General features: G+C 45.1%; 1 protein-coding gene across 3 annotated transcripts in view; it reads right to left on the bottom strand.

Annotated features, from left to right (window-relative positions):
- Nucleotides 1-566: 566 nt before the first annotated feature.
- The window catches only part of KIF19 (kinesin family member 19), a 63,421-nt gene continuing 51,147 nt past the window's right edge, over nt 567-12,840 (bottom strand). For 2 of the 3 annotated variants that reach the window (XM_029599241.1, XM_029599239.1), the window contains 10 exons: nt 11,932-12,106; nt 11,396-11,588; nt 9,796-10,066; nt 8,180-8,301; nt 6,992-7,161; nt 6,507-6,612; nt 4,836-4,932; nt 3,763-4,169; nt 2,105-2,264; nt 567-1,751 (listed from right to left, as the gene is read on the bottom strand). In XM_029599241.1, the coding sequence (XP_029455101.1) occupies nt 1,591-1,751; nt 2,105-2,264; nt 3,763-4,169; nt 4,836-4,932; nt 6,507-6,612; nt 6,992-7,161; nt 8,180-8,301; nt 9,796-10,066; nt 11,396-11,588; nt 11,932-12,106 (1,862 nt within the window). In that variant the 3' untranslated portion in view covers nt 567-1,590. The remainder of the gene's footprint in view (nt 1,752-2,104; nt 2,265-3,762; nt 4,170-4,835; nt 4,933-6,506; nt 6,613-6,991; nt 7,162-8,179; nt 8,302-9,795; nt 10,067-11,395; nt 11,589-11,931; nt 12,107-12,840) is intronic. The other variant, XM_029599240.1, reaches the window with a different exon arrangement.

Consider the following 12,840-nt stretch of genomic DNA (forward strand, 5'->3'; position numbering starts at 1 on the left):
GCCCAAAGCTTAAATCTGTTCCTAAGACTTGATTTAACACAATTTTATCACTGGGCTGGCCTGTTTGAATTGACTCCCAGCTGACCCAGATCAGCCTGAACTGACACCCCTCATATATCTATTCGCAGTTCTCCGTCCAGCAAACACACGAGTTGAGCAGTAATACAGTCATGCTTCATAGAGAAATGGCAAATGGAATCATTGTCATCTTCTTTTGCAAAGTAAAGAACAGAAATGCGTGTTTCATCTTCATCTGTCATACCAATTGTATCCCACAGCACTTGACAGGCATGGAGAGCTGCTGTCTATCAAACAGCGCTTTCAAGGTACAGATAAGTACAAAGAGCCCGACTGACTATCTCTCAAACTGCATTTTAAGGCACTTCAGACAGTCTGTTTCATGCAAACTGAATCCGAGAGAGAGGTATGGACACGGCAGCATCCTTCATACCCTCTGTATCCCCAGGGGCAGCAGTGGTAAGTGACATCAAGCTCGGATGCAGTTCCTACAGGGGGCCCCAGGGTCACGCATTCTGCTGATACACACGACAAAGTCTGACGAGGGCCAGGCTCCAGCCAGATTTATTCAAATCACTTACAAAATGGGGGCGGGGAAAGTACAAACTGTCCAATTATCAGCACAAAGAAAAACTGAGAAATAAATACAAACCTAGAGAGAGTTTGTAGCAATGCCCAAGTGCCTGACTGAGTGCGCACACAACCAATCTCACCTCCCTTCATTACGGTTTACCAGAGCGACTCCTACTCCTTTACAAAATGAAATGTGTCCAGGTGTGATGCTGACATTTTCCTCAGCAATATAACAAAAGGATGGGAAAGCTGTGGCTGGCAGAGAGTGAAGTTGCAGAAAATGACCCCCTTCATCTCCTTAATCGTCAAGATGCACCCCCGAGGACTGATGAGTTGCATAGTAACAGGACCGCAACACTCGCCCCCCAAATCGTCCGCATGCACCAGGCAGGATTGCGGGGGGCTGAGGCTGCGGCTCAAGGCATTTTAACAGCTCCAGTCTGCTGACCCACCGACCTCTTATTTCCTTCAGAAAAACTTCCTGCAGCTGCACTGCTGGTCCCTAAACTCCTCACAGGCCCAGAGTGCAGGAACAGCTTCCTAAGCTGCGCCATCTGATGTCTTGCTGCAAACCACCCCTCTCATCCCCCCCTGGAAATACTGCATTTAATTCCACAGCTGTATCTTGCCCCGGCTCTCACTCCTGCCATAGAGTCTCATCTTCCATGTCCCTTTTAATAAAAAAAAAAAAGTGCTTAAAAATATCTTTCCTGTTGTAAAAAGACTCTTAGGCACAAAGCAAAAGCTGTAACCTCCAAAGTCCCTTCCCATATTCCAGAGCCCGAGGTGGGATTGAATTGGACTTTCCTTAAGCTACTGTGGAGTTTCTGCCCTTATGCGGGGGTCTCGCTCTGGGCTCAAGACAAGCGCAGAGTCTCTGGCTCCAGCTCTCAGGTCCCCTTATCTGCCCCTCCTATGCTTCCGATAACACAAGGGCCATTTAGGGCTCTCAGCAGTGTGAGGGAGGGTCATTTCTCTGTGCAGTACCAGGTTTTCAGTTTAGTGTCTGCGGACCCTGCCGTCTTTGCTGTACCCATTGGTGCCGTTTGCTGTGATGTAACTGAAGCGCTGGCCGGCCTGGGGGCCTCTCTTTACATTGCCCAGATGACTGAGGGGATAAGTGATGGAGGAACTGTCCGACAACATTACTACAGTAGGACCTGCAAAAAAAAACCAAAAGCACAAAAACAGAGAATATAAAGGCATATAATCTATCTAATTTACTTCCTGGTGCAGTACAACAGACCCCACTTTAATAGAGGGCTTTCCCTTAATCTATTTGCTGCCAGGAATCCTCCATTTATCCCAGGCTTTCCTGAACTTGTTACTGAGAATGATGGAGCTGGCTGGTGGCTCAGACAATAATGCCGCAGGCTCGGGTGAGAGGGATTCCCTATTCCAGCAAAGCTGGTCAGGCTTAGTCATTTCACCGTCATGCTAAAGTTCCTGACAGAGATTTCGGTTCAAGGTTTAAGCCATGCATGCCTTCACCAAGCAGTCTAGCAGCACCTACCTGAGGGATGGTTTTGTGGAAGCTTTGCTTTTGCGAGGGGAAGAACCACCTTCCCTGTTGGGCGGGTACTTAGTGGTGTTAGTCCATTGCCAGCCATCCTGTGCTCTGAGGTGCTCTCCAGGAGCTGGAGTCGCACCACATTGTTCTTGGGACGTACCAGCTAAGGATGGAAATTTGGAAAATATATGAAAGAGAAGTTATTCTCAAATGGCATTGGATCAGGAGCAGGTGTGCATGTGATAGTAAGAGTTCCCTCACTGCCAGCAAAACATAACTACCTGCCAGAACATGCCTTGCTTACCCTACAGCTAGGTTTGCCAACTGGCTCCAGATTTTCAAGACAGGTCATTCCAGTCCTGGTTTTATCCCACTGCATGCAGGGACTTATAGTCTTGCTTTTCTAAAGGAACTGCAATATAGAAGTCAAAACTACATCCCTGCATGCAATGGAGTAAAACCAGGACTGGATTAACCTGTGTCAAAAATCTGGAGCCAGTTAGCAACCCTACCTACAGAAAAACTGGTTTCCTAAGGCAGGGCTTCCCAAAACAGTCCTGGGGGACCCCACTGCCAGTTGGTTTTCAGGATATCCACAATGAATATGCATATCATGGAGACTCAGTATATACAAAGTTATCTATGTATATTTATCTAGGTTTTTCAGGATATCCAGTTTTTGAAGTCTTCACTCCTATAGAAATAACCGCCAGTTCTTATTTACTTAACCCTATTCTGTAGACGTAAACTTTTCATGAAGACTGTAATCTGTAAACACCTGTATTTATTATAAGAATTTGTATTTACTATTTATATTTATTATTTAGCCATTAACATTGTTCTGTTACCACTTGGTACTATTTCTCTCCTTTACCTCAAACTCTAAGTTCCTACTAAGTTAGCCATGTTATTTATACCCAATTGTTGGATGTAATTGTATATTTGTTTAATTGTTCAGTCTGTTTGATGTAATTTTCTGTTCCTTGTTCTGTGTAAACCGAAGTGGTATGCACAAGTGCATGAACTCCGGTATATAAAAGCCTTTAAATAAATAAATAAATAAATATCCACAATGAATATGCGTGAGATAAATCTGCATATTATGGAGACTCAGTACATACAAAGTTATCTATGTATATTTATCTAGGTTTTTCAGGATATCCACAATGAATATGCGTGAGATAAATCTGCATATCATGGAGACTCAGTACATACAAAGTTATCTATGTATATTTATCTAGGTTTTCAGGATATCCACAATGAATATGCATGAGATAAATTTGCATATCATGGAGACTCAGTATATGCAAATTTATCTGTGTGTATTCATTGTGGATATCCTGAAAACCTAACTGGCTGTTGGGTCCCCAGGGCAGGTTTGGGAAGCCCTGTCCTAAGAGATGCAATATGGAGGAGCTGGGGCCTGACTTACTGAAGTTTTCTGTACACACAAAGCAGATCTCAGGGAAGAACCGTTTTTTTCTCTTCTGTCCTGGCCTTCCAGGATGCCCTTCGCTGGCTTAGATGATGATTTTCTCTAGTCCATATTCTGGCCAACATAAAAGCCATGTGACCCACAACCTAGCACAGCTGTCCCAGGGGTGGAAAAACCGAGAACATCTCTAGATAGGTTCTGTAACAGCAGAGCCTTCTGTGCTTACCCCTTGACCCGTGACCTCGAATGACCTTGACCGTCTCTTTTTCCTCTTGGCTTCCAGTGACTCTTCCCTCTTCTCCAGTTTCTTGCTCCCCTTCTTCTGTGTTGGCAGCCAGAGGCCTGGGGACTTGGTGTGAGGGTTAGCCCCTTCTGATGTCGCCATCTCGCCGGTGCTGCTGGACAGGTTGTCTTCGCTGGCTGCATGCTGCAGGACGGGGCTGGGGGGCTGCTTGCATGTGGGGATCTCCTGGAAGAAGGGGTCCTCGCTCTCACTCAGTGAGTGCAGTGACAAGCTGCTTCTCTCTTTCATGGGCTCCAGCTGGTGCAGCCGGTCAGTCTCCAGCACTCGGGAGCGGCGCCGGGCTGCCTTCACCGCAATGCTCTTTGTGCTGGTCAGAATCTCTTTTCTCTCTACGGACAATGCAGAGACCGTTACATGGCGGATGGTGAAGCTCTCTCCTATCTACTGCCCATTCAATTCAATTTTGGGAAAGAGCCATTTCACTTTTCCACTCCTCAGACTCGAAATTCTTACGTCGGGAGGAACTGGTATGTGCAGGGTGTTTGGCTATTTTAAGCAACAATTTTGTCGACGGCATGAACATACTGTAAGGAGAATATAGGGACTAAGGGCAAATATACTGAGGCATAAAATATGAGCAACTGTTTGGCATATCTGGTTCAGAATAGTGAATGCATGGAGATACAAAAAAATAAAGGAGATTCAATAATTAGTAGCGTACTGCGGCAGTGAGATACATAGGGGGTATTAGTGGATCCAGGGATGTGGTTACTGTGCTGAGATACAGGACTGTCAACGGGTATTAAGGGACACAGAAATGTGTTGCAGGAGGGTGACAGTGAGGGAGTTACTCATGCTGCTTACCTACCAAAACTAAAGTTTGCTAAAAGAAAAACCAGATACTTTCAGAATACATTTATAAGATACATTTTGAAAATGTAAGTTAATGACATTGAAATTAAAAAAAAAAATCCACAAAATGCTGAATTCTGAAATAAAACATTCCAGCTGTTGCACTACACAGAAAGAGCAGCAGTTAGATGGATAAACATTACCTTTACGCGTCAGAGGAATCTCTGATAAGTTCTCACTGCTCTCAGGGGATGAGTTTAAATGTCTGGTTAGGCTGACCAAACTCCTTCGAGGCGGATACTGGGAACACAAGAAGGAAACTTTATGTAAATATGAAAATAAACTGGATTAAACCAAGCACATGCAGGAGCTGCTTTGCTTCTAAGGGTCTAGGGTGCTGCTGTTTTTTGTAAGGGGTAATTTTCAGAGATTTTAGCGCATAAAATTGGAAATTCCGCTGGTATCCTGAAGTATGCATGAACTAGCAGTGTTGTGTGTAAATGTCAATGAAGAAAGGGACCATTTCGGGCATTCTGGGGATCGGTCGTTTGCGCACACATGCGTGCATTACCAAAACTTATATGTGCGTGTTTAACTGGGTCGCAAAAATGAAACGGCACTTGTCTTTTGTCTGCGATTTTTGGGTGGGAGGTCTGGGTTGTGTGTGTGTTGGGAGGTGGGGTTCAGAGCAAAGCAGTGGGGAATCTGGGTGACTGGAGGAGGTGTTGGCGAGCTGGGGATTAAAAGTACATGCACAAGTATTATCAAAAACAGAGCATGCTCACATGTTACAAAATGTCAGTCTCCATGCATAAACTATGGTCAGTATGTGCACACGTTACAATTATTATTTCACTCATAAATATGTAATAAAATAAATATAGCAAGTATGTGGTTCCCTGCATGAAAAAAATAATATACACATGTATTGAAACAACGGTGTATTTTCAGGGAAGTGATATGTAGTATTTTATTAATTGTGCAGCTCCCACAACACAGTTTATAAAATACAGGTATAACCTTGTGTGCAACTACATATACGTATACGTGTGACTTACACACACTATTGAAAAGTACCCTTTTAATGAATCCAACCCTGCCAGGTCAACTCTAGGGAGTTAAAGTACAATTCAGTTTACTCCCATAATCTCTTTGTTGAGAATGCCAGCCAAAGCCCCAGTGAGGAGGGCACAAACCCACTGGAAACTGAAAGCCGGGCACCAACTCATTCCACATCTGTAATCCTGCACACATCTGAATTCCTGAGCCTTTCAGTCCTAGAGGTGACAGGCTCTGCATCTCTGTGCCTATCCCCTCAGCCTCTCAGTCCTAGAGGTGAAAATCTCTGTACCTCTATACCAATCTAAGGGGGTCATTTTTTAAAGCTAGCGCACGTGAAAAGGGACGTTTCGCACGCGAAAAGTCCCTTTTCGCGTGCGATAGCTACAAAGGGGCGGAGTTGGGGTGGCGTCTGCCCCGGAAGAGGAGGAGTCGGGGCGGACGCCGCGAAGGCAGCATGGATGGCGAAAAGGTAAGGAGCCTTTTCGCTGCCCATTTTGCGCCCAATAGCATCACCTTTTATGATGGCGCTATTGGGTGCGAAAGCCGGCCCCAGCTTCGCCCCCCGTTAGCGTGTGATTCAGGGAGCCCTGAGACATTGGTAAATCTAGGCCTAAGTTATCTGGTCCTCTGCATGTCCTTTTCCTGAAGGGCTGTCCCCCTTCCTCTGGTGCATTCAGTCCTCTTTCGTGAAATGATACATTGCTCCATTGCCCAGCCTCTGATCTCACCCCGAGAAGCCTCTTTCCTGGAGCTTTCAGTCCCTACCCCCCCCCCCCCCCCCCCATTGCCGTGGGAGAGAGAGCAGTACCTACCTTTTGGGTTGCCATACCGTTCAAATGGATTGGTGGCGGAGTCATCACCGCAGATTTCTTCATCTGCCGAGCACGGGGGCTGGTCTTGAACACTTTGTGTGAATCACTGCAGGAGAGGAATATACTGCACAGTCTGAACTTCATGCTATAATGTGTCATGTCCATTTTCAAGCACTTTAATGGGACACAGAATACCATTCTCCCTACAGCACACCCCTTGTGAGACAAGTCACCCCGGTGTTATCCAGTGTTCCTAGACTGTAAAGAACTTTAAAAGCCCAGGAGTGGTAGTCAGTGCTGCGCTATCTAGGCGAGTGCCAGAGCTAAATGTCTCCTAGGGAGCTCTATTCCAATATTCTGCCAGCGTCCCAGCATGGGATTAGCAGGAACTCTATTCTCTGAGCCAGTACTGACCAAGTGCTTCAATATGGTATCGTTCTAGTACAGAACCAGGGTTAGCACTGCAGGGCCCTAGAGCCTCTTACCTCTCGGTATCGGAGATCAGGGGTGGGAGGGTGTTTTGGTGAGAATCCCTGCACAGGTTCTGCTGATTTTCTGAGCTGCAGGTTCTTACGCTCTCCTGGTCCGAGTCCAGCTCCAACACAGTCTCTCCTGCTGTGAGTTGGGGGATCTTTGGCAGGAAGCTGTGACTGTCCTGGGGGGCATACAGAACAATCTCATTTCACTTGCTAATCCCAGTCTCAAATTCAGTCAGAAACCTGTGTAAATTAGCGCTCATATTATGTCTGTAAACTGTGCCCCAGCAATTCTGGTCCCCCGTGAAAGTAGGGAGTGTGAATTAGTTTGGAGTTAGGATCTTTTAAATTATTTTATTTATACTATTTTTGTAGCAATATGTATTAATGTATGATTTGTGATATTTTTTATGAATCGTATTAATATGTGTATTTGAATTGTGTTTTGATATTGTATTTATGATTTTTTTTTTTTTTTTTTTAGAATGTATTGCTATGTATTGTATTACTCCTCTATTTTGGGAACTGCTTTGGAATGAGGAAGGCAGTATACAAATGGAATTCAACATGTTCCCTTTCCCCAGCAGTTCAAGAGCTCTTTGCCTTTGCTGATGCCGCATTTATAATAGCATTCTGCATTTTACAAGGAGTCTTTGGGGGCTGTGAAACCTTCTGAAGGACCCAATAAGACAGTGTAGTATGGGAGCTTTCCAACCCATGCATGTCCTTTCTTCAGATGTCACGGACTTTAGTTTTCTCCAGGACCAAATCAGCTACTAGAACTGCATCACTGATATCCTGATAACCTAACTGAGTTTTCTCCAGGACCAAATCAGCTACTAGAACTGCATCACTGATATCCTGATAACCTAACTGATAACCTAACCTAACTCCAGATTTTGGAAGCCCTGCACTAGAGGCTCAAATTACACTTGTAGCACCCTGAAAGATTCAGTTACACTCCCATATTCACTCTCATTTACATTCTGAATCACTTTTCATTTTTCTCCTTTATTGCTTTTGGCTTTTCAATAAAGTAAATCAAGGACTGAGCTCTGGGAATTTTTCTTGCATAATGCACAACATTGTTTCTTCAATACTTTGGTGCAGGCCCTTTAATGCTCTCATACATGCAGGGTACGTGTGATACTCTGATGCATGCACTACCCCTTTATAACTCTGATGCATGCAGGGTACCTTTAATGCTTTGGCTGCTACTTTGTCGACAATTGTAATACGGTCCAGACTGCACTCCTCCAGCTCCCGCAGATACACCTCATATAGTTCTTCTAGGTGATGTGGCACCAAGAGATTGTGATCTACAAAGAATAATGTGACCAGACAGTGAAGGAACATAAGATCATAAGAAATTGCCTTGCTGGGTCAGACCAAGGGTCCATCAAGCCCAGCATCCTGTTTCCAACAGAGGCCAAACCAGGCCACAAGAACCTGGCAATTACCCAAACACTAAGAAGATCCCATGCTACTGATGCAATTAATAGCAGTGACTATTCCCTAAGTAAACTTGATTAATAGCCATTAATGAACTTCTCCAAAAACCCATCCAAACCTTTTTTGAACCCAACTACACTAACTGCACTAACCACATCCTCTGGCAACAAATGCCAGAGCTTTATTGTGTGTTGAGTGAAAAAGAATTTTCTCCGATTAGTCTTAAATGTGCTACTTGCTAACTTCTTGAAATGCCCCCTAGTCCTTCTATTATTCGAAAGTGTAAATAACCGATTCACATCTACTCGTTCAAGACCTCTCATGATCTTAAACACCTCTATCATATTCCCCCTCAGCCGTCTCTTCTCCAAGCTGAACAGCCCTAACCTCTTTAGCCTTTCCTCATAGGGGAGCTGTTCCATCCCCTTTATCATTTTGGTTGTCCTTCTCTGTCCCTTCTCCATCACAACTATATCTTTTTTGAGATGCGGCGACCAGAATTGTACACATGCTCCATGCAGAAGGCAGACAGTAACAAGACATAAGCCCTGTGTCTTCACTGAGCCCTGACTCTTCCCCTCTGGAAGCAGGGTGCAAGATCATGTCAATGAGTTTAGTGGATCTCAGCTCAGGGCTCTCACTTGTCCTTACAGGGGGACCTCAGAAAGTGGACTTTTCTTTAACAAGTCACCTTATTAGGAAATTCAGTCTGAGGACAGGAATGTGTGTTCAAGACATTTGGAAAACCCAATAAATAATGTGCTGTCTGAAATAAAGAGGCTAAATTCCTAAGAACTCTCTTTTGTTTTACTTAAGTGTGATAAGGCCTTGCAGCAGATGGGAAGACAGTCAGCAGAGCTGGTGCAGTCTGTGGAAATAGGCCTGCCTCGCTCACAGAACCTGGAGAGGCAATTTTCAATCCATGCGTCTTGGGTCAAAGTTTTATCCACGGACTTTGCTCCTATTTTCCTCACCTTGAAACTCTCTGCAGGTGTAAAGTACCTGCTTTTTTTCTGCCGGTATTTATTTTTCATGGAAAATAACCTGAATAGATTGGAAAATATGATCTACATGGGATGTTTTCCCCCAACCTAAGCATGCCCCCAAGAAAGCTTCCTCTAAATATGGCTAAAGTGGCTGACAGTCTGCATGGTGCACTGTGGGGCGCTGTGCAAACTGTCAACCACATTCAGGGAGGAGAATTTTTAGACAGCCAGTGTACGTGCCCAGATGGCTTTGAAAATATCTCCTGCACATGTCCCTCACCATGACAAAGAGTTTTGATTCTGTTGGGTACTCTGAGGAATGACAGCCCAGTCAGGGGCTACCCCACACTGCTGATCCAGACGGCAGACCCCTACCATTGATGATCTGCCGTTGTCGCTGGATGATCTCGGCGCAGAGGCTGCGGTGCTGCTCATAGCGCTGCACCATGTGGTTCCTCTGCCGGATCATGTTGTCCTTTAGCAGGGCGTTGGACTGCATCTCTGTGTTCTCAATCTCCAGCTCGTGCACCTTGCACAGCAGAGTCAGCACCTCCCGCTGCTCCTCCGAGCTGATGCGCCGGGGCAGGAGCTCCTCCAGCCGCCGGGCCCGGTAGCGGATATCCTTCAACCTCTTCTCCAGCTCCAGCTGAAAAGGAAACAGTAAGAACTGCAGCAGTGCCCGTGGCTTTTGTTCATCCCTAGAGGATTGTTAACTGGTTAATTGTTAATTGTTGCCCCATCTCCTTGCCCCATCTCCTTCAAGAAAAAACTAAAAACATGGTTATTCAACCTTGCTTTTCCAGAACCCTCATTTTAGCTAACACATGCTCTCCATTTCTCGCAACATATCCCTCCTCATTTCTCTTCACAATTATGATTTGGTTTATTATAAGATCTCTTTCATTATTCACTTTTTCTCTAACTCACGTTACCTTGAAGAAACCCTCAGATACCCTTTAATCTTTTTCTGCCTAATGGATCCAAGTTCAATTCAATTGGATCGACCGTTTATTGTGACTTTTATTACTATGTTATGCTAATTATTTTCCTGGTCAATTTTCTTTATGACTATGTTACCCAGAGTTTTTCTTATAAGTTAATGGTTCCATGTACCGCCTACAGGCAAGTTCTTTGTTCAATGTAAACTGGTTTGATTTGTATCTAATGCAAGAAGATCGGTATATAAAAACTAAAAATAAATATATAAATATATAAATAAATAATATACACAGTTTTCTGAAAAAATGCTTTTTTTGGGGGGGACTTGAGTGTGTGTGTGTGTGTGTGTGTGTTGTGTAGGAGCAGTGGAACACGTTTTCTTTGGTGAGGGGACAATTAAACCCACCTCTGACCCTGCACCTCCAAACATCCTAGTTGCTGGTGCCGTGTAGGGTAAAAAATTGGTCAGGTCATAATCCCAGTGGTCCACCCCAATCCATTGCGCGTGTGTGTGCATGTGTGTGCGTGTGAATGCAATCACATCTTCCAAAATGGCAGCACTGATGGTTTGAGACCCCTGACAAGAACTGGAAATGCCCGCCCCAGTCCCACTTATTTGACCACAGCCTTCGTGGAACAGAATGCGGTGCCGAGAGCGGAAGGAACAGGGTGATGGGAAGCTCACGGGTTAGCACCGGGGAGCAGAGCAAGTTAAACAGACGGGGAGATCTCAGGCTAAGAGGAACAATATCTCGCCACCTTCAGGACAAAGGATGTTTCACTCAGGAAGTGCTGAGAGTCTGGAAATGCTCACAACTACAACATGAAGAGCCTGATTCACTAATACCTTTCTTTCATTCTGTGTCTGTGGCAAAAATAAAAAAAACCTTGATGAGTCAGGTCCTAAATCCCTCCAGAAAAATTAACCAATGGCTGATAAACCTGAAAATGCACTTAAACTCCACAGAAGAGATTCCATTTAGAACTTATTTTGAATTACTGCTCACCACCAAGTAATGAGTTCAGAGTCCAGTACCTTCTGGTTCCTCAGCTTTTTCTGCTCCCCCATGAGGCCAGTGATGTTCTCCCTTGCTGAGATAACTTCCTGGGGCTCCAGGATATCAGACTGGTCATCCCCAGGCTCTGAGTCCTTCTCGCTGTCGTCTTTCCCATACGTCTCTTTCCTCAGCTCCTCCTGCCGAGCATGGCCCGTTTTCTCCTGCTCCCAGCTGCGGGCGGCAAAGAGACCCAGCGTCAGCCCCTTTACACTGAATGCCCGGCAGGCTTTGCAAAAGGTCTGGTCCATGTGGCAGGATGGGTAGCAAAAGCTCTCCGGTAGTGAGGGAGGCAGTGAATGAGAGAATAAATAACATCCTGCACTGAGACATGGGGAATCCTGCTGGCTGCTCCACTCCCATGATGCTGCCAAGCTCCCTTAGTCAGCGTCATGGACGGAGGCTAATGAAACGGGCCAGGCACCTGCATTTCTCATTTGCAGGCTCTGGCTTAGAGTGCCTGGTCTGGAAAGGGGGCGCTTGCTCACAGGATCCAGCCCCCGGCAATGAAACCTACTCGGCAACGATCAGCAGGTGCCGCGACATGTCCAGCTGGACTTCCATGTGATTGTTCTCAAGCTCCATCAGGTGCCGCCGAATGCCCATCTGTTCCCGGAAAGCCCCAAGCAGCTGCTCTCGCAGCTGGTCCATCTCCTGCCGATCGTAGGGAGACCTTTGGAGCTGGACCTCTGCTACGAAAAACACAAAACACTTAACCACGAAACCATTCAGCCTTCAATGCAAATCCCAATAAGTCCTAAATCAGTTAATCACGCCCAACTAATCAAAAGTACACACCATAGGGGGTAAATAGTCAGAACTGGGTGCCCAAGGGCAAACTTTGTAGGTACTTTTTACATATGTGGGTTTGCACCATAATCAAAGCAAAAGTACATTGCTTTATTGCCCACCGAAAAATTGCCCAATAGAGAGATTTATTCCTGGCTTTCTCTGTGGGTAATTTTTTTGGCACAAAAATTGCAAGCAATGCAAATACCCCATCAACAGCAAATGCGCTTTTACTTGCAGACAGCTTGGGCAATTTTTAAAACTCCACTTTCTGTGGGTCGGATGTTTTACTCATGGAAAATAGGGCTTTGGATATTGCCCTCCCCATTATGCACCAGTACACAAGCATTTTGAAAATTATGCTTTCGCTTTTCTGTATGTTTCTGATGGGAAGTTATTTGGAAAGGGTCTGCATCAAAAACCATATGATGTGAGATTTAAGGACCTAAGAGGAGAGGAGAGACCAGGGGGATATGAATGGGGCACTAAAAAAAATCATTTTTCAGAGGAAAATAATTCAGTAAAATGAGAGGTCACAATATGAGGGTCTAATGGAGGTAGACATGGAAGTAACATCAGAAAGTATTTCATCACAGAAAGTGTGGTAGATGCATGGAATGGACTGCTGGTGGGGGTG

The sequence above is a fragment of the Rhinatrema bivittatum genome, chromosome 4 (assembly GCF_901001135.1).
Source record: "Rhinatrema bivittatum chromosome 4, aRhiBiv1.1, whole genome shotgun sequence".
Taxonomy (NCBI): Eukaryota; Metazoa; Chordata; class Amphibia; order Gymnophiona; family Rhinatrematidae; genus Rhinatrema; species Rhinatrema bivittatum.